A 21,162-nucleotide genomic window follows, 5' to 3' on the forward strand; every position below is an offset into this window, starting at 1 on the left:
GTCTACAAAAAATCTGGAAATATGTGCAAAGATAAAAAAAAAAAAAAAAGCATTTAGTCATTTGCTGCTTATCTAATCCAACATGTCCGCATTCAAAAAGAAATCCAAGCAAACGTTACATTAAATCATTCTTAATTGAAAGTATGTTGAGATCAAATCCAATCTAAGTTTGTTTAAGCAGCCAGATGTGATTCTTCATCAGACTGGAGAGGAAGGAAGGAAATGGTGAGCCGGGGCGGGTCCCTCTAAGGCAAACGCTTAGAATAAACAGCTGCTGCCATGTAGAGTCTGAGTAAATGACGTCCCAAACAGAGCAGAACAGGTAGGTAGGGAAACTCCTCGGGGGAGTTGAAGCACGCAGAACGCACCGACTCTGTGTTTACACCCCCATGCCAAAATGCGCAAACACTGGAAAGAGCTCTCTGATTGACTCTATTCCCATATTCAGCCAATCCCACGTTCTGTTTTATGGCATTTTCTCATTACGCGACAAACGCTCTTCCATTTTCGACGGAGCGCTTTGGGGTATTGGAGGCGATACGACCGTCTAGACACGCAATCTTACAACTGTTAGCGTTACGAGGTATGTGTGGAACTGATGCAATCACCAGACATTGGCCTTTATTACTAAAACATGCAAAAAAAATGTCTGTGTTTGCTTTTTCATTTTGCAGCTGGAGAAACACACAACCTCAGTGGGCGACAGTTACTTGTTTATGACCTCATCCTGGGTCCAGAACAGAAGAAGAACAAATCAAATCAGTTGATAAAGAAAGCAGGGGTCACAAATATCTCTTTTCTGCTGTAACAAAGCAATCTCTTCTCGTCATCTTTTGTTGTGGATCCAAACCCAAAACGCCGTGCTTTCGTCTCCTCTTCGCTGTCGTGCAAGATTGGATTTTGATTGCGGGGCGATACTCCAGTTATGTAGTCTTATCTCTCTTCGATTCCTTTGCCTTTCCCCCTTTTTCTCTTCGGAGCTCACATGAGGAAACAGTTAGAAACGCTGTCCTCCCACTCTGGGAAAAGGTGAGAAGGCCGGGACTCGCTGGTGTCAGCAGCCTTTCTCTGGAGTACGTGGAGGGATGATGGAAACAACTACCCGCTGCAGATTGCTTGAATACATTTTCTGGGAGGGGAGATGTGTGTGTGTGTTTCCAAATATTTCAGCTGACTCTAAGCTGAAGTTTGGACTTTTGGAGGGGAGGACTTTCTAAACTCTCCTGCGGTTTCATTTGTGTGTTCTTCTGGTTTTACACATATGGCAGATTTACTAAAAAACAAATCACGGCGACAGTATATTTTTGCAGTGCTGACTAATCCTGTTAACCCCTTCATCTAGCTTCTATTATCCTTTTCCAGCTTAGCATAACTGGCTGAGTCACTCCCCGGCCACCCACTTTCGTTCACAGTGAGGCCAGTGAAAGGACAATCAGCTGGATCTGTATCAGCACATTTCTTCAGGTGCACGTAAGAACATGGTACGACTCACTTTAAAGCACAATGATCGTCGGCCTCTTTTTAGGTAAACAGAGCTGGAACTCGGCGAGAAGCAATCTACAGCAGAAGGAGGATGATTGAGGAATTAATTGATGAATAATTGGATTTGGAAAATTTTGAAAAAAGGGGAAATAGCCTCAAGAGACTTAATGTTTCATGCTTCTTTGTTTTTGATGAATTGACACAGAGCGAAGGACGCGATTCGACATTAAAAACTTAAATTAAGCAAAATGTTGTAGCTCCATCATCCAAAGGTCTGAGCTTATCAGCAAACAAAACACTAAAAGGAAGAGAAAGTGCATTACTTCTCCTACAAAGTGGATTTTCACTTAACTGTTAAATGTTGTTTGATGATCTGCAACATGGCTTTAAAGTATTGGAAAATCCGTTTTAGGAGCAGGAGGAGAAGAAAACAGTAAGAGGACTATTAAAGACACATTAGAGTGGGCTGAGGGAAAAAGAGAGAGAGAGAGAGAGAGCTGAAAATAGATGCTGCCTGGCGTTGGCAGAGGGGAGCAAACAGTTTTCCACATTAATCAAAAGTGAGTCTGTTGTGCTCACAGCATGCTGCAGGCAATTAGAGAGATACTTTATGTGACCACGACCGCGATTAAACCCATCCACCCTCGCCTGCTGCCCAAACACAACACCGCGGCCCTGACTGGAGGGTTAATAACACAAACTTTCAGGCCCGGGCTGTGGGCTTAAGGCAACTAGAGCTATTAGGGTTGTGGAAGTTGGAGCCACATTGGGAGGTTTGATAACGATTCCCCACAACGACACTGACACTGTCATTGTTAGAAGCTGGATAAACGGATCTCCTCTCCATTGTTAGAGAGTCAAGACTCGGTAAAATCAAGCAAACTGATTCAGGGGTTTGAATTAAAAAACTGAGTAAATCTAAATATGTCATCTGGTTTGATTGATATGACCTGGAATGCAAAGAAACTGACTTTAAATGTTGATATCTGTCTTTTCATGCACAATAAGAGAGTGAGAGTATTCTGTGTTCTAGTATTGTCGGTTCCATGTTAACAAATGGCATTTACAAAGACAACACAACCTTTAGAAAACCATGCTTACTCACATCTTGATTCTAAAACTAATTTATATTCACAGCACGTCTTTAAAATACAGCCTGATGCCTATATCATGCTTATGACATGATAAGTAGACTACTAAATAAGTAGAGCAGCAAATAGCCTCTCCTCTCTTTTCCATCACAAGCCTGCAGTACAGTGACAACACAGTGATTCTCAGTGAAATGTGATCAGGTGAGCTGACTGGAAGGTTTGCCAAAAGGGGGGAAACACACTCTACCAAGAAAAAGCTCAAAGAAGGTTTTGGAAAACATTGCCAGAAAATGATGTCAGATAAAAACACACACTTGCATCAGACGACAAGCTGGGAGTGATGTGAGATTACCAACTTTAAGCTTCCTTTAACAAGACTTTGCTACAATTTCATAGCAATAACAATACAGGGGAGCCCACAGTCAATATGTACACACAGATTTGTCTGGCGAGGTTAAGCCGCGGCTGAGACAGCAGGTAAAGTATAAATGCAAGCATTACTGAATCCCCAACGCACAAAAGGCTGCGGCGCCTAGAAACATTTACCTTCATCCCAATATCAACAACATTGGTTAATCTGCCGTGGTTCATTGATAACCTCAATCCTACTGGAACACACACACACACACAGTTTGGGAAATGGCTCCTAAATGTATGTTGTGTAAATGTCTCTTAAGATCAGCTTTGTGTGTCTACCTTGTGTGCTCTGTCTTGTTCCTGTGGCTCTCCCTCTGCACATTCTGCTGCTTCCTCTGGTATCTGGCACTGCAGGTTACCACGCTGTCAATACATACACAAGTGTTAAAATAGGTCGTATTCTGTCAAATCCCATTACTTATGACCAGAAATTGATGTAGTTTTTGTGGGGGTAAGCTAAGAGAATGTCCAACTATATACACAGATACTTGAAACACCAAAATCTAAAAGTTATTAGACAACATATGATTTTTATGTGTGATGAGAGCAGAGAAAGCAAGCAAAAACAATACAATCACCTACAAAACCTCAGATTTACCTAATAAAAACAACTACACCTAAAACAAAACATAACTATAAAAGTGTTTGATGGCAAAAATCTGTTGATTTAAGACAGAATTTCAAGTATTTACAGTTTAATGTAGTTTTACCCAACTTTATAATATGGGGGGAAAAGTACAACTACAACTTTGATTTAGCTTTTAAACAGGTGACAGGGATTATAATTACATTAAGATAACGTTCATTGATTCCCAAATCAAGCACAGGCTTCAGAAGTAAATGTACCTGAGTTTTTCAGGTTGTGTTTGTGTGGCGCTCTGTGGTGTTTAAGTGTAATCTAAAATTATCGATCGCAGATGGATCGATGCTGATTCCCCCTCTCACCTTGTAGGAGCCGGTGAGCCGCTGTGAGACGCTGCTGACGTGCAGAGTGTAATGCTGCAGCTTCCTCTCGTACCGGAGAGCGGCCAGCTGCGCCTGGTCCTGCAGGCGGGACACCTGGGCCAGGAGGAGCTGCTCCCTGCGGTTCCACCTGAGCCTCGCCATGCGGACTTCATGCTCCAAAGTGGCGCTTCTCTCTTCGAGCTCATCGGCCACCAGGCGAAGCGCGTCCACGCAGCAGTGGCGGCTCGTTTTGTCGGCGTCCCCACGGGGCAGCAGGAGCCCGCAGCCTTTCTCACAAACACCCACGTCACGATCGGCTAAATCCGGCTGCGTTGGTGAATACATCCCGCCGCCCGGCTCCTTCTCCCCGCAAGGAGTTGGACAATCAGCGCGCATAGTTCGCGGTGAACTTTTCTCCGCAGTAGCAGCGGGAATTATCACAAAGTTCTTCCACAGGTCTGAGCTCATGGGAGCGTGAGTGTGTGTATGTGTGTTCAGACTGGAGCTCACATGAAGCGCTCCTCCTCACACCCGTGATCAAGTGTGAGGGCAGAGAACTTCAGGGTCCTGTGAAGACACGAAAAGCTCTGAGGCTGCGCGCTCTGATCTGCTGCAACTGCCGGGGAAGCTACATGCTACTCTAATAGTTAGCTACATTACAAACTCCTGAGAAAAAGTATTTAACTCCATTCAAGCTTTTTCAAATGGAAATATTTGTACTTTTTTACTCTCAAAGCAAAAAATAATGACAATAATATTAATAGTTACCAAATTTACTAGATAAGCTGATTGCTTCACAGCTTGTTGCTCAGCACGTCCCCAACTCTGCTAATGATGTCATAACGTTGTAAGTTTTGTACTATATTTTGAATTTCACATGAATTTAATACAAACAGAACCATAATCACCAGGCATCTTAAATTAAAAGTTTGGCCACCTTAGATGTGAATTTTGTGATGTGTGGCATCGAAAGTCACCAGCAGAGGGCGCCTCCACTCTGAATGACAGTAAAGGTTCTCGGTCATCCAGGTGAAGAAGGTTAATACTCAGGCAAATGGACATTCGAGGAGCTTCTTCAGTTTAACTCTAAATGACCTAAGATGTACATTCTGTGAATTGACATAGATACATTGATCTAAAGTTTGATTCTTAAGATCAGATTGTGTGGACATGACAGCCATGATCCCTACAATCACTGGGATTAACTTCTCTTTACTTAGACTTCATACAGTGTGTTTTGCAAACATTCCCAGGTCACAAAGTTTCTCAGAAAATGTATTGAGGGGATTGTCCTTCACCAGTTAAAAGCCGAATGTAACACAATCTCTGTATGGAGACTTGTAGTGATGAAGCCTTTCCTCCCTGAGACCAGGCCAGTGTTACTGCCTGACACAGCATGACATACTGCGAGCATCTCGGCTAGGGCGTCACGTTTCAGGGCCCCCAGCTAAGCAGTCTGGTTCTGGTCTGGTGTGCATCGCTTGAAACTATGTTTTGTGTTGTCTGAGCTGTCGAAGAAGCATGTGCAGCTTTACAAAGACAATAGCGCAATCTGTCCTGGGATGGAGCACCTGTCGGGTAAAGCACATGTCCGAGAAGATCAGAAGAATGTATTTATTTATTGTCAATCACTGAAAAGAGAGTGAAACCTAATATTAAAACTTAATAGAAGTAAAAAGTAAAAGGTGCTTTGCTGAATTTGAAATCTAGAAGTGAATTCAGACTGAGCCAAGTAGTATCTTGGTAATGTTGATTATAACGTGTGTGAGGGTGCAGGGTGGGGTGGCACAGACAACACCTGCAATCAGGATCAGGCCTATCGTTCAGGCCATATGCTTGGACTGATTAGGCAGGGATCTGGGAAGAAATCACAGGGAAAAGGCTGTTGTTCTCTCTGCCAATTGATTTCAGCGAATCACCAATAAGACCTTAAGTTCAATGAGAATCTAAGCCTATATCATTTGATCTGCCCCTAATGCAAAGTGAAGTCAAGTTATGTCAATCTGCTTTCCATCTGGTGGAAAGCTGATAGGAAACAAAACAGCTGGTTCTCACTGAAAAACGAGACATGTAATGGAGGACAAAGATTGCTGAAAAAAGATAAGTTGACAAAGGAATGAGCTCATCAATCATAGATAATACTACATATCTCCATATCTAAGACAGGACACACAGTTCTTAAAATTCTGTCGAAGGTGCGGAGCCGCAATGACAAAAGCCAAATGCCACTGTAAGGCTTTGTAACTGATCAAAACATTGATTATACACATCCGATTCTGTTTTCTAATCAGGTGGATCACTATTCAGCATGTGGAAACAAATCTTTTTAGGGTTTTAGTGTGATGTGCAGTCAGGGAAATGGACTATTATGACATCATGTTGGTTAAAAGCTATACAAGTACATTTTGCTAAATAGTGCTCCATATGACCAAAAGTCCCTACAAGAGCTGTCAACACCTGTGATTACTATATCATAGCCTGTGTGTGTGTGTCTGTGTGTGTGTGTGATTTTAAGCGTATGTATGGAGTAGACTCTTTGCTCAGAACGCTTGTAGGGAGTTTTTTTTTTGGCTTTTCTGTCATTTCTCTGTCTTCACATGGGACAGGCAGCTCCAGCTTACGGTGCATTCCAATTAATAGGAGACAAATCCACAATGCTAGTTCAGCACAAAAGGTTCAGCCAAAGCTAACATTGCTCTGCAGCAGGCTATTATGACAAATTCAAGCGGTCATTTCTACAATGCTGTGGTTTTTATTGCTAAACTAGGCACTTTCTCTACCTACACTAGCGCCGCTTCATAAGAAAAAGGGGTGAATTTGAGTTTAGGGTACAGAGTTGGGAAAGACTTAGACTTGCAAACTTAAATGTATGTATGCAGTTTAGAGTGTATGTCATGTTTGAGACACAGATTCCTCAACGGCAGCACCTGGATTTAGACATTTCTACTTGAGCTATAAAGGCCCCAGTGTAGCCCAAAAGATGTAGGATGAAAGAAAAGGAAGGTGAACAGTGTAGCCTGAAGAACTTTGGTCTTTTGTCTTGTCTACGTTTGACACATCCATCTGACTGTAACTGGTCCAAATGTGACTGTCATGCCTGGTTGGGTCGCAGTGATGCAACCAAAGACCAGGCTGGTGCTGCTGCTGCTGGAGCCAAGTGTTCAGAGTGTTTCTGCCTTGGACACACTGGGGCTCCTGGGAAAAAGAAACACTTCCTGCGCTGACGCTCTGGGCACCAAAAATGTTCTTGAATGAAGTGAAGGGCACCGTGATGTCACAGGCCGGAGAGACTGGACACACCAATTGTTTGCGTGACCTACTATTGTGAAACAACCAGCAAGCAACATTTTTAGAAGTATGCTAACTAAAACAATGCAACAGCGGATCTGAGCTTGAGAGCTTTGAGCTTGAGAAAACCAATAAATAAAATGGTGTACAGCAACTTCAGCTAAAGTGGCACTGGGTGATGATAATAGAAGCTGGGCTGTGTTATGAGTTGGCAGGGTCATCATCTCATCTGCTTAGCTACTAAACTATTGGAAATGCAGATTAATTCTTATTAGAGCCCAAATCACTCTGTCTTGAGCCTCAAAGTCTTTTTGGCCTGAAAGTTCTACTTCTTATGAAGTTAATTATACAGTGAAACCCACAAGAAAACAAGAAGAAAACACACCAGTTTATTAGTTAACTATGCTTTAATTGTTCCTTTTTCCGTCCAGACAATGAGAAGTTCCAGTTTCATCCCTCACATGTGCCATTCATGTGAAGTGAGTCACTGAAGTTCAGCAAAGAGCCAAACTTGCTACCACTGCAAACCAGTGATGCCACCAAATCCCACAACGTTGTGCATGAGACTGCGGGAGCATTTCGGAACTTGAAAATGAGTGGGACTCCTTACAGCAGATGAAGAATTCCTCTCCAGAAACTCCTTTCCCAAACCCTTCTGATGAGACGAGTGGCTTAATGAAGCGTCACAGATAATGCACATAATGGGTAATCTACATTTTCTCTGTCTCTGACATAAAGGGACATCACCTGGGAATGGAATGTTTTTCGCATGATGCTGAGAGGTTGAAAAGTCAGTTGTTGCAAAGTAAGTGTACCATCTTGTTTTCCAAGGTCATGCATGTTAGAATGAAAGGCTGCTGCTTTCTCCAAAATGTCAAAGTTCAAGGCATTCATGCATTTGGCAACTGTTTTCTATGATTTGTTGCATGTGGGGACACTGGGAAAAGCACTTTGTGGTGGATGTTGATATAGTCACAATGTAAAAGCATGGCTAGCATCACAAAATCAATCCAGAATCAAAACGCAGCATTTTTTTCCCCCCACCACTTGGGGGGTAAATAAACTTTTAGTCTCCAACCAATGATGGGTCATCATGACATACAGATATAATAATAATATCAATACTAATAAACATAAACAACAGCAGTTGATTATGTTTAAATAGCTCTGATTACATGTTAATAAAAAGACAAAAAATAATGCTGCAGATAAAACAAACTTCATGAGCTTTGGATCCACTCTTACAGACATAAATGGCTTTACTTATCGCACCAGATTATGAAAAACTAAATACACTAGATTACTGTTATAAGAGCTAGGCAAGTTGTCTTATTAGAAAATATAAAACACCCACTGATGGATCAGACATTGCACAATTATGTAATGGTATGAGCGTCCATACCGTTCACTCCGGCTGTTAATAGCGACTCTCACACGAAGCCATAAAAGAGAGAGATGAAATGAAAATGCAGATGGCAAACAAAACACTCTTTACAAAGCAACAGCGCTTACCACAGCAGTTCTGGTGATACAGTCAAAACAAAAGCCACTGCAGATTTACAAATGTAACCAGAGGCCGCCAGCAAATCAGAACCAATCAATGGCCATTCTAACACTGTTGGCTACAGTGCGGATTAATCCAAAATGTTATAGAGTTATTTTGCTTCACGTTCGTCTACACAAATGTGGACCCATGTACCTCACCCATCTCACACATCTGCCTTTTGTGTGCCAGTTCAGGTTTTAGCTTCCACATAACAATATCAACATGCACAAAGTGTATTCTACTAATACAGCACATTCAGGTTTTTGATAATTATTAACTGCGGGTCAAAACAATCTCTTTTTCTTCAACTTTGAAACATCTTGAGTATATTAGAGAGCAGATTCCAATAAATCAGACACTGGTTGTTGTCTCTATGATGCTTGTTAATAAAATGACTTGTGCAATTTGCTTTGACTGTAACAGGGAATGTGCTTCATTTGAAAAGAAAACAGAAGGAATGCCACTGAATAGCAAGAAAAGAATCACATAAAGACAATTTCATAAAGTCATACACTTATCCTTCACAGCTGTTTTATATTTTTAGCTTATATGGAATGCAATGCGGATAGATCGTCCAAAACTCCACACACCGAGTGAAGCCTACACTTCTGAACATACTGTATACTATCCATATCAGAAAAGTCAGTTTCAGGATGCAGATAACAGCCAGTCGTGCCAAAGTGTAGAGTCCACACATACGGGCTTTACTTGTTTTAAACAGCTAATTGTGAAAGATAAGTGCAATCATTTCTATAAGGCATATTTAAAACATTGACAGAACTCCTTTGATGCTCCCCCAAAGAGGCCTTTTGTAGAAATTAAACAAGAGATGTCTTTGTCCTTTTCCAATTTCTCTTTTTCTGTGTCTGTTTTCCACAAACATATTCCAGAAGGGAGGGTTGGAATATGACATCCTGGTTACAGGGCGGAATCAAAAGTTTGTGGAAAAAGTTCTTTTTGAGCATCAACCTTAAAGAGTCTCCTTCACCAGATGTGAAGACAAAGATGGTGCTACATTCAGAGGTCCAGGCAGAAGAGGGCCACCAGGAGCAGGGAGATTACACTGAGAGACTGGGCAACCGTGGCTCTTGCACCTAAGAGACAAAGAGACATTTTTTAACTCCAAATCCCTCAAGTGCCTCACACTCATCCATCATACTAAGAGAGAGTTTTTGCTGTGTGAAGTGTGTTCTATACCCCGTGTGTGTGGAGATCACCTTAAATGCCCCTCTATTTGTCAATCCCCTGCATTTGAAATCCCCCCATGGCTTAAATTCCTGCGTCTGTGAAATCAAGCTGTCAGGTGAGTCTGGACTGAGCGATAAGGGATAAGGAAAACCACGGGAGGGGTTTCCTCAACTCATCAAGATCAATTACAGAGGCTTAAGACCTTCTCCAGCCAGCTAGCCGGCTGGCCTGTCAGTCCAGCTGCCGTTGAGGGGATCTAGTCAATGGGCTATCACCAGGCTTTAGTCACGGATCGTAGAATTTGCCATCTTAGCCTTTCCAATCTAAGGTATGAAACCTGAAGTGACAGCTCTGCTCGGGCCCATGGGAACGCACCGGCTCTGACAGATGATAACCTACCACTAACTTTGAACCTGGAATAATCTCACTAGCAGATGACAGGCCGGGAACAGTCACACACATGTTACCTCAACTCTATGGCTCTACAACCTGAGATGGTAACAGAGAGCTTTCTTCATTTTTGTTCCGCTGGTGTGAAATTAAACCCGGTATACATGTATATGAAATGAAACGCTGATATATTTTGAATGAAAGCTCCCCGGCAGAACTAAATGAGGCTAACTATTCTAAAAGGTTCCACAGGTTTTTAGCTTAAGGTGATGAACCATGCTTGAAAAACACAATGCATAATAATAATAATAAAAAATTAGTGGGCTACCAAAATTCATTCAAAATGCATCTAAAAATGAGCGATTTAATGTTAGATTCAGTGTCCCTAGATTTATGACCAACAGGCCACAAATTAAGTTATTTGGCAAGTGGAAGTAGGCAACAGGTTGTCAAGCCGACACAGTTACATACATTACAACTTTGGATGCAATAAACAAGAATAAACAGGGGGATCATTAACTTAAAACATAATAGCCGCGATGTCACAGAAACAATAATAGTGTTACAATTAACGTTTGAATCTGAAATCTGAATCAACCAGACAAGTAAATGTGTTTACCAAGGATTTCGATCCGTGACACAGCCCCATCCCCTCCCTCTGTGTGTGCCCGGATCTCCACCACAGAGTCACTCTCTATGGGCAGGGGAATATCTATTGACCGCTTGTTGGTTGTGAACAGAATGTGTGAAGTTTGGTTTCTGAACAGCACCTACAGAACACAGACACACACACACGCACACATGCAGACATTTAGTATAAGGAATATACAGTAAGGTTCCTCACAACCAATGTTTGACTTCAGAGACAAAGGCAATTATCTACATTAAAAATAAACAATAGTGTCATGTTAAGAAATGTGTGATATAATATTAAGAAATGAAGACGAGCACAAAGGAAGATGAAAACAAAATCCATTGTACTTACTTTGTAGCCGTCTATTGACGCCTCATTGGCGAGGGGCTCCACATGTTCCCAGGCTACATTCCAAGACATGGGCTTCAACTTTTTACCTATTATTCTGGGAGGTTGACTTGGAGCTGGTGACAAAAAGCAAAACATGAGTGTCATGAGGAGTCACCATAGAATCAATTTTATGTTAATGATGAGCTGCTTCAGATGACTACATACGAGCTCTCTTGGTGTGCAGCTGGAGGTGCGGGCTGGCTGGCCCATATCCTGCAGAGTTGTACGCCCGGATCTCGATAAGGTAGTGGGAGTTGGGCTTCATGCCGTCTATCCTGGTGTGGTTCTCTATGCCGGACACCTCCACCCTCTGGGCTGTGGCCTCATTGTCCTCCTGAGCCCTCCAGTACTTCAACTGTGACACACAGGGGACAGAGGGGTTTGCTAGAACCTAAAATCGGGCTCAGGTACAGATGACATCTAGACCCAGACAGCTAGAGCTAAGCTGCATACATAGCACATTCTTATCTCAAAAAGGAAGCATGACACACGATGACTGACCTGGTATCCAACTACATTATGCTGAGGGAGGGGCAGCCACCACACCATGGCCTCTGTGGCAGACAGAGCTCTGCCGTCGAAACTGGCAGGGGGTTCAGATGGAGCTGAGGACAGGGACCAGGTGCAGCATGGTGAGTAGGTTACAGTAAGAGAACTGTGACTCCGCTAACTTCAAGGACATGTCCTTCAACAACACATTCCCTCCACTATCACAATAGCATTTGTACATCATACACCCTAATGGATCCATTACTTCAACCATAAACAATCTTATGCTACCCAGTGTTTGTAAATTGGCCTTACTAATGCACTTTTCACTCAGTGGTGCTTAAGCGTCATTCTGGTAATGTGTATCTATCACTATAAAGAACAAGTAAATTGACAGCAGTGTCTCTCTGCCCACATTCCTTTCTAGGCCAGCAGACACATTTCCATGACTTATGGGCCAGTAGTACTGCGTGTACAGTGCACATGCCAGGAAACTGTCCTTGAATGGTCTCAGTGGGAATTAGACCAACGAGCCATCACATAGTAACATTACGGTGAACGCAGAGACGGATGCACAGCATGCACACAAAAGTATATGGTCACACACACACACAGCTGGAGAGCAATCTGTTAGCAGACTCAAAAAAAAATTCAGACATAGACACCCAGGGTTCCAAAAGTGTGTTACCAAGGCAACAGCAGATCACTGTAACCCGTCATGTCTGATTTGCCAGTCGTTATCTCAGCTGTCTGTCAGTGGAAGTTAATAACTAGGCTAAATGCTTTGCATCTTTGGGAGAATTATCAGCTTTCTGGTTCATGCTACATAGATCATGATAATCCCCCTGCTGACGGCAAAAGAATGGAGCAGGAGAGAAAGAGAGAGAGAGAGAAAGATGGGTTCACTTTCAAGGGGTATTAAAATTCCTCACATCTATACATGAGAACTATTAAATGGATCCTACTCCATAGCAAACCGTGCTAGTGATAAGTAGGTGACACTGACAGATTGAAATAGCAGAGTGTTGGCATATTGGAGAATTCCTCCTTCTCTGTGACGCTGAGCGAACAGGAACAGAATGATCTGTGACATCAACATGAGATCACTCTTGGCACTTGTTCCCTCACTAGGAGAGCTGCAAATCTCTTCAGTGCTTACCGTCCTGTGCCGAGTTAATGACAGCCGTTTGGCTGTAGGGTCCCTCTCCTCTGCTGTTAAACGGTTTGACTTTGACTTGGAACTTTGTGGATGGAGGGATGGAGGAATCCTTGTGGACGTAGCGCCTGGCCTGGGAGTCTGCGACCGTCACCTTCCTCCACTCCGTTCCATCGATGGGTTTGAAGGCCACAATGTAACCAAAGTTACCCCCATAGAAGTACTGAGGCTCGACAGGCTAATGACAACAAAGATATGAATCAATTGAACGATATATATGTTGTTGTTCAGAAGATGTATAAGTATGCAATACCCAACAAGTCCACTAGGTGTTTACAAACAGTGCCGGTGTTTCACCATGACTGGATTGTGTGAGTAGCTCGGCCCCTCTCTGTTCTGTCCTCATGCCTCATTTCTCTCATTGGCCCTCAGGCTTTGTCATCACACCATATGTTACAGTGAGACATGCCTGCAGCAGGAATCGCTAACTTCTGAACACATCGCCTCACGCACCAGCTGGTCAAGAATAAAACTGCTTTGCCCCAGCCGAGGAAAGGCAATTTGCACCCGAGAGCTCGTCTATCAGAGGCTGCAGCGGGGGAAATGGAGGCTAACGATTCACATCAGTCCTTGGTTTTAGTTGCTGTGATTGTCTTGCTGATATCCTCAAACATTATCTACAGATAGAAAATACGTACACATACTGCTAGAACATAACCATGGGAGAATTTATGTTTTCACCTGCATCTGTAGGTTTGTTTCCAATTTTCATGAAACTTGTAGGAGTGTGGTTAAGTATACGTAACAGATTTATCACAGTTAACTCTCTAATGCACAAAATGAGTACAATGCCATAAAAGCTATTTTATCATTTCTTTCTCAAAATATAACCTTGTGCCATTTTGTCCACATTTGGATTTTGTTTGACGAAGAGCAGAAATGTGTCCTGTGTAATGTTTCTGTAGAGGAAACACAAATGGCTCTTTGTCATTTCATGGACAAAATGCATCAAGCTGCTACTGAAATTTCTCAAATACAGTTTCTGCTTGCTGAGGTTTCTTGTAGATCTGTGACGTCTTGTCTTTACAATCTCAACTATAGTCTTAATCTTCCAAGGAGAGTAAATCTTAGGCAACTGGATTTAAGGATGTTTCGCATCTCATCCGAAAGGCTTCTTCAGTTCATTGCATTGTCTTCATCTGTTGGTGTAGCATCATTTCAGCAGCTCGCCTCTGTTCTGTGCACATTTACATGAAGGGTGTCTTGTTTCCTGACACAGAGTAGGAAAATTACCGCAGACTTACTGTCCAAGTGATGGTCAGTTCCCTGCTAGTCCCTCCACCGCCGCCGACGTCCGAGGGCCCAACCATAGGAACTACAAAGACAGCAACGGGCACAACTGTAATACCACATGTTACAAGTCCACACAAACAACACCAGCCCACCACAGGTCCTAACCAACCCCTGGCACCACAACTGAAACTATGACGAATACCAGCGCCTTCAGCTGTGCCAAGTGCAACACCTTAATGTTCACATGGGAGCATCGCCGCTGAGTCTGAGGGAGCAGAGAGACAGGAGCTCTCTTCTTTTGCCTCCAGTCTACTTTGTCACTCTGAAATACAGATTATTACGTTCTGAAAGGTTTACTGTAGGCCTGTGATTTCCATTTCATAATTGATTTTCAGTATACAGTTTCACCAACGTGCTCATTTGCAGAGGTTTGTGGTGACACTGGCCTCGTGCTTCTTGCTGTAGGAAGTGCAGGACTACTGAATTTCTGCTGACTCTCTTCCACAGCAATACTTGACATACTGTAAGTAAACAGTGTTGCAGCAGGATGATGAATAAACACAATGGAAAACTGGACCGTCATACCACATTTCCATGACCTTTTCTAGCTATTCCAACCCTTCCTCAGAGCACAGCGCAGCCTCTGTGCATCATGTTGGGCCGTGATCTTACTTGCATCCTTGGTGGTGACTTTAGGCGACGGGCTGCTGGGGTCTCCTGTGCCCAGAGTGTTTGTGGCGATCACCCTGAACTCATATTCTGTCCACGGGAACAGATCTTCCACCGTGGCTTCCTCTGCATTCCCCTCTATATCTGGAGGAGCTTCAGAGAAATGTGCAATTTTAATTTCCCAACGCCAACATTTCAGGGCAGTACTGCAGTATGTTATAATACACGTGTCACTGTCCTGCAATTTAACAAAAATATCCCTTCAACAACAATGAATGTCCATTTTTGGAACCCATTCCTATATTTCCAGTCCTTGTGGCCTAGCTAAATTACAATTCAGCCATCTTTAAGACTCATCAACTCCAATGTCAGGCTACATTCTTCTATGCAGTATGATCCAAACCATCAACATGACAGTTCAGCATTAAATTAGCAGTGTTTATTTGACCAGCTACTGTGTCAGGCCGCTGTAGTTCTCACATGTAGTAGCATTCTTCCAAGTCTCTTTGGAGTCCCTGTACTGGATGGTGTATTTGGAGATGGGGGTGTGGTTGTCTGCACCGCGGCTCCACTGCAAAGTAACGGCCTTTTCTCTTTTGTCTATCACTCGCACCCCACCTGGCGGACCAGGGGGACCTTAGGGAGAGGAGAGGAGGAACATGACAAGAGAGGAGATAAGAGGGTTGATGAACAGGTAAAGGACACAGACTTTAAGGGAACAAAAATCTCCTTAGAATACTTTCATTGAAGCTCATGGAAAAAAGTGTGCTTTTAGATAACTTTTTAATTCAATATTAATCTCCAGATTGACCACCGTTTGATCACAGTTCCTGTCTTTAGAGGACATCAGCAAGGACTGACGGATAAAAGCACAAGAGTTCAAACCCCATTGACACACAGTGTAATTAACAAAGCCTAAGCTAAGCCTTTTGAATCCAGTGTTTCTTTTGGTATTCCTCCTCTCCTGAGTCGTCCTTCTGAATACGTAGATGGTGTAATAGAAAAACCCAGACTGGATCAAGGTTAGCAATCCAACTCACAGCCTCAGAAATCAGACAGGATTAACTTTTTTATGTCATGAATATGTGCCTGGAGAACTTAGGTGATTAGAGAGGAGATCAAAATCAAGGCAATTCCCCTCTGTACACCAAGTCAGGAGAACAGCAGTGAGACATCCGCACATCTTTTACAACTTCCACGAGATGATGAAACGCATCTATGTGGATAAAATAGTGATGCAGTGTGTTCAAAACGACCTTCAGTGCAAACGCCTGCCTTGATATTACCTGAAAAAATCCCTTCCCCCAAAAAAGGTTTAGGAATATTCCCCGAATTGACAGAGACTTGAATTAAAACAGACATTTCAACACTACTTTAGAGCAGCCAGTTACTGCACACTACAATAACACTCACACCCAGCATATGAAAACAGCAACATCTCCTGATCTCAAATCCCCTCTAATAACAAGCTACAGGTGCAGCATGTGTGTGTTTTCAGCTCGGACAATCTCGCAGGGCATATCTGCTTCCTTCCTATAAATGGCCGTCTTTCATCTTCGCCTTGCTGTGGTTCCTGACTGCTCCCATTCGGCGCTCCATTAGGAGCAGGGCGGCAGTCGGGCACAGTACCATTCACCTGGCTGTCTGTCAACACATGCACTGAAAGCAGCACCAGACGCAACTCAGCCAGGGCACAACAGGGATCACCGGCGAGCAGATCAGCGCAGGAGCTCTTGGGTTCCTGCGTAAAGAGGGCTTTTGTCCGCCAACACTAGACCTGTTTGAGACCTGAAGGGAGGGCTGTAAGGCAAGCTCTCACTCATCAGGAAGTGGAGGGTGAATCATCCGGAAGGTGAAGAACAGTATGTGACGGGAAAGTGTAACAGGGTTTAGTTTGTGCTTGTTGATATCTGCATGTGTGTGGTTGGAGGAGAGAGTAGTGAAAGTACGACTCATTCATCTGCACATGTTAAACAAGCTTATTAGTCCTGAATGATTGTAGAACATCTGATGTTTACCAACTACAGAGGGTAGAGCTGCAGTCGTTACCATAGCTCAACTTCCATGCAAGAATGACGACAAAGACATTGACGAAGCATCAGACTATTCCACTACGACATATCAGGTTTGCTGATGAGAGAGGTGTCATGACATTATAGTTCCCCCAACATCAACAGCCTGTGCAGCAGATCTGATTAGGGTGGATTGAATACAGAGGACAACTTTTGTGAGTGTTTTTTTCTTGTTAAAAATGACAACTAAGTCTGCTCAGATGATTAATGGCAGGTTTTCTATCATGCTGATCTATCATTCATTGTTGCAGCACTGCGGCTCACTGAAGTGCCTGGCTCTCCACTCTGCATCTCTGTCAAGCACATACACCCCTACAACCTTTCACAGTATAACTTAGATACTACACTGACTTATACAACGTCTGTAACCATTTCTCTCTATCTCTCTGTCTCTCCATGTGTGTGCATGTTTACACTCCGTCCACAGTAGCATGTCACACACACACCGGACACACGTCATTTCCTTCCACAGCTTTTTCCAGCACTCACTGTCTCACTTTGTTTCACATGGAGTCTCAGGGTTGACAGATTATTCACAAAAGTTATTCTGGAGAGATTTAAAAATACTGTAAAATCTCTCTCTCTCTCTCTCTCTCTCTCTCTCTATCTCTCTCTCTCTCTCTCTCTCTCTCTCTCTCTCTAAGGGCACAGCATTATTATTTGTTTGAAAGGATTAACTTGGGAAGATGCACTTAATGAAATATGGAACTCTATAAAAGCTTATGTTGACACTTTCAAGTGGGTACTACACAATTATGAAAGCATTAAACACAATTATGAAAGCACAAGTATGTGTTTTTAATTTGTCTAAGCCTCTAAAGGATAATTCAAGGATAATTCACATGTAAGGTAGAATGAGTGGAGCCAGAGGAGCATAACAACACACAGGGGACGACTTTTCCATAAAATATTCCATGATGTAACAAGTAAGGCAACCTTTACAACTACACTACACACATTTTCATCATGTATTAGTTTAGAGATGATGTGACTTTAGGAATGTATGCATGTGTGTACATCACTCACGACTCACCCCTGACTACAAGGCTGGCAGAGGCCGTCACGTTGTCGACAGGTGTTTGTGCGGTGCAGGTGTAGCGGCCGGCATGCTTCAGCTGTGCGTTCGTAATCAGCAGCTCGCCGTTTGAGCTTCCATTCTAGACAAAACAACACAAGACACAACACTTCATTGAGGAGTTGTTAAAATACCACGCACAATATTTCTTTCCTATGTGGTGTCCCACAACACACACTTTCTTGCACAACTTGAAATTGACATCATTTACAAAAAGACAACATGATTCGATCTCCACTTATCCTTTTCAGAGCAGAAGAAGAAGACGTATTTCTTCTTCTTTCATTCGTAGCGTCCACGACTTATCTGTTTAACATTTAACACTTGTGGATTTGATACAGCCGATACAACATGCAAATGTCTAGCCAAGCATTATCAAAGACTGATCCTTCCTATCAATTCAAGAATGAAATGAAACACTTACAACTCTCAATGAACTACAAATACAATGAGGGTGCACGACTTTGCCAAATCGTCCTGCAGCAATCACTCTGAGAAATATTGCAAATACTATTCGTTCTACCAGATGATAAAAGAATCATGTGACCACTTCAAGGCTGCAAATGCACAAAGCTCCACTGACATCAAACAGTTCCTTTGACGCCTGACGACAACATTTTTAAAATAAACAATTTAAGTTCAAAGCATCAAAATGAAAACTTCAACAAAATGGCTGTGGCAGAAAAAGATTCCGCTCCAATGCCATCCCAAATAGATGTAAAACCTTCATGAAAATCAATGGAACATGGCAGCACTCAGCGCTTAGAAGGAGGAGAATAGGCTTTGCTCATATGGCACAAACAGTCTTCAATGGATTATACCATTTTTTTATGAGTGGAAATACTCCTTCTACTCAAAAGTGGGGTAATCAATCACAGTGGTAATATGGTGTTTGGCTTATGGGGCAGAATGACAGTTGAGTAATGCAAACCGCTGCTTATGGCTGGAGCTGCGAGCTGGGAGACACCAGGTCACGTCACTGATAATGGATGCGATAAACAGACCACCAGCATCATTAGCATGGGTACTGGAAAGGTTTTAGAGTAATGTTCATGTAAGACAGTCTGTACTTTTCCATTTGAGGTATTCCAATAAAAATATACGATCATCCTAGACAGCACCATTAACTGGAGGACATGGATGAAGTCCAGGCTCAAGTCACAAACCTGCATCCTGATATTTTGTGGTAGGGTCAACATGTACTAACGGGAGAAACTCAATCAGTCATGTTCGTTCCACTGTAAATAATCAACCTGACATCTCACCGGGCCACGCTGATAGTGTTGGCTCTCCTTGTGTAGGTCAACGACCCGACCGTCCAGAGTCCAGATGAAGGTGATGTCCAGGGAGGAGTCGTGTGACGCGGCACACTGCATCCAGGTGCTGTTACCCACGACAACATCAGCGTTTGATGGGGCCAAGGTGATCTTTGTGGCGTCTGGGGAAGAAGGAAAGATGGATAAGAGGAGTGGTGCTGACTGTCAGGATGGGTAGAGTGCATTGAGGTTATGGTAAATCCCAACAATGTGTGTGTGTGTGTGTGTGTGTGTGTGTGCATGATGAACACTTATCAGCTAGTAATGCTGAAAAATTGTTAATGATACTGTATATCCACTAGAGGGCAGAAAAGAGCCACAGATACAACACGACCTGGAGCTCATCTGTGAAAAACCTTTCAAATGTTTAAAGATAATGACCAAAAAAAACACCACAATATCCATATTACCTGTCCTCACCTTTCAACAGGTCAAATACTTTTAGTTTTTCATTTCAACAGGTTGAAGACCAAACCCTTTGTCTTTTCACAGCTGACCTAATGCCCCCTTAGCTTTTCCCTTGGGCCATAATACTGCACCAGTCTGCATGCTGTTGCATTGCTTAAGGGACCATAACTCAACAACAGAAGACAGCTGGAGGTCACAGGAGTGTTTACCTGCCAAGGCTCACACCAATGCAGTAAAAGATTACAAATTCTCACAATTCACTTAATATTAGGAGGTAATCAGGCATGGTAAGGTAAATTGGATCTTATCTTATTGTATCCTTTAAGTCTTTATTGTATGTACTACCATTTATTTTCAGTATTTTATTTGTGCAGTGTGGGATGTAGTTTTTGTATGAATTTTGAAAGGATGCAAACACTCACGTCAATCTTCTCTCTCTGAGGCCATAGCTTTTATTTTATGGTAATAGATAAAGTATCTGAAATAGACTGATTAATGAATGACTAATGGTGAGCTGGAGCTTACCCGTGACTGACAGAGAGCCTGTGCTGTTGGCTTTGCCCCGGTCGTTCTCAGCAAAGCAGGTGTACCTCCCCTCATCCGAACGAGTTACGTTCAGGATCTCCAAGCTCCCGTCCTCCAAGATAAACACCCTGCAGAGGAGAGAGTGGAATTAATTCATCACACACTGAGAGAAGAGAGCGGAAAATATGAAGGTCAAAAGTGCAGCGTGTGTTATTCCGCTGTTGCGAATGATGAAAATTGGTGAAATTGGAGGGAGGTCCATGAAAAGTATGTGATGTTGAAGCTACTCAGTCAGGTGTAACACTAACTGAGCTAAAAAGCAAAGCTAAGAAGGTTTAAATCCTTTTCCCTTCCATGTCTGATATTCATGCATGACCAGCAGCATCACACCGGCTTCCCTGTCACCGCTCACCACCCCCACTCAAGCCTCCATTGGACTACGAGGATGCTTTCTGCTGCATAGTAATGAGGCGAGGTTAGGCCCTCTGTGGTGACTTTGGTTGAGGAGGTTAGGGAGGGGCTGAGTGGGGGGTCTCAGTACTGGCAGATTAGGCTTGTATTGTCAATAAGGACCACAGGGCAGATTTGCACACATCCTGGTTGACGAGGCTGATGAGCTTTATGTCAACCGCCGACAGTCAGCTAAGCACAACAAATCATTTGATGACACAAAGCCGTTAGCAGTGCTCAGGTGTGTGTGATCTAGAGCAGCTGTCCACTATGCTTGCAGACGTTAATAGATAGCGTGTTATTGTGACCCTGATGTTTGCATTGAGTCGAAGTATACA

At 43.0% G+C, this 21,162-nt stretch overlaps 2 protein-coding genes across 4 annotated transcripts in view; both read right to left on the reverse strand.

Moving 5' to 3' along the window:
• Positions 1-4,504, reverse strand: part of LOC142991726 (PDZ domain-containing RING finger protein 4-like) — a 95,067-nt gene extending 90,563 nt beyond the window's left edge. The window contains exons 1-2 of the mRNA XM_076141812.1: positions 3,936-4,504; positions 3,270-3,353 (exon numbers count right to left, since the gene is read on the reverse strand). Coding sequence (XP_075997927.1) covers positions 3,270-3,353; positions 3,936-4,403 — 552 coding nt within the window. The 5' untranslated portion in view covers positions 4,404-4,504. The remainder of the gene's footprint in view (positions 1-3,269; positions 3,354-3,935) is intronic.
• Positions 4,505-7,611: 3,107 nt separating this feature from the next.
• cntn1a (contactin 1a) overlaps positions 7,612-21,162 on the reverse strand; it is a 54,146-nt gene continuing 40,595 nt past the window's right edge. For all 3 annotated transcript variants that reach the window (XM_076142332.1, XM_076142333.1, XM_076142334.1), the window contains exons 13-24: positions 20,375-20,502; positions 19,391-19,563; positions 18,084-18,207; positions 15,459-15,614; positions 14,982-15,131; positions 14,321-14,391; positions 13,020-13,254; positions 11,873-11,976; positions 11,537-11,726; positions 11,333-11,445; positions 10,967-11,117; positions 7,612-9,863 (exon numbers count right to left, since the gene is read on the reverse strand). In XM_076142332.1, the coding sequence (XP_075998447.1) occupies positions 9,787-9,863; positions 10,967-11,117; positions 11,333-11,445; positions 11,537-11,726; positions 11,873-11,976; positions 13,020-13,254; positions 14,321-14,391; positions 14,982-15,131; positions 15,459-15,614; positions 18,084-18,207; positions 19,391-19,563; positions 20,375-20,502 (1,672 nt within the window). In that variant the 3' untranslated portion in view covers positions 7,612-9,786. The remainder of the gene's footprint in view (positions 9,864-10,966; positions 11,118-11,332; positions 11,446-11,536; positions 11,727-11,872; positions 11,977-13,019; positions 13,255-14,320; positions 14,392-14,981; positions 15,132-15,458; positions 15,615-18,083; positions 18,208-19,390; positions 19,564-20,374; positions 20,503-21,162) is intronic.

This window comes from Genypterus blacodes, unplaced genomic scaffold, assembly GCF_046128005.1.
Source record: "Genypterus blacodes isolate CSIRO-AG114 ecotype Tasmania unplaced genomic scaffold, CSIRO-AGI_Gbla_v1 ptg000021l_1, whole genome shotgun sequence".
NCBI lineage: Eukaryota > Metazoa > Chordata > Actinopteri > Ophidiiformes > Ophidiidae > Genypterus > Genypterus blacodes.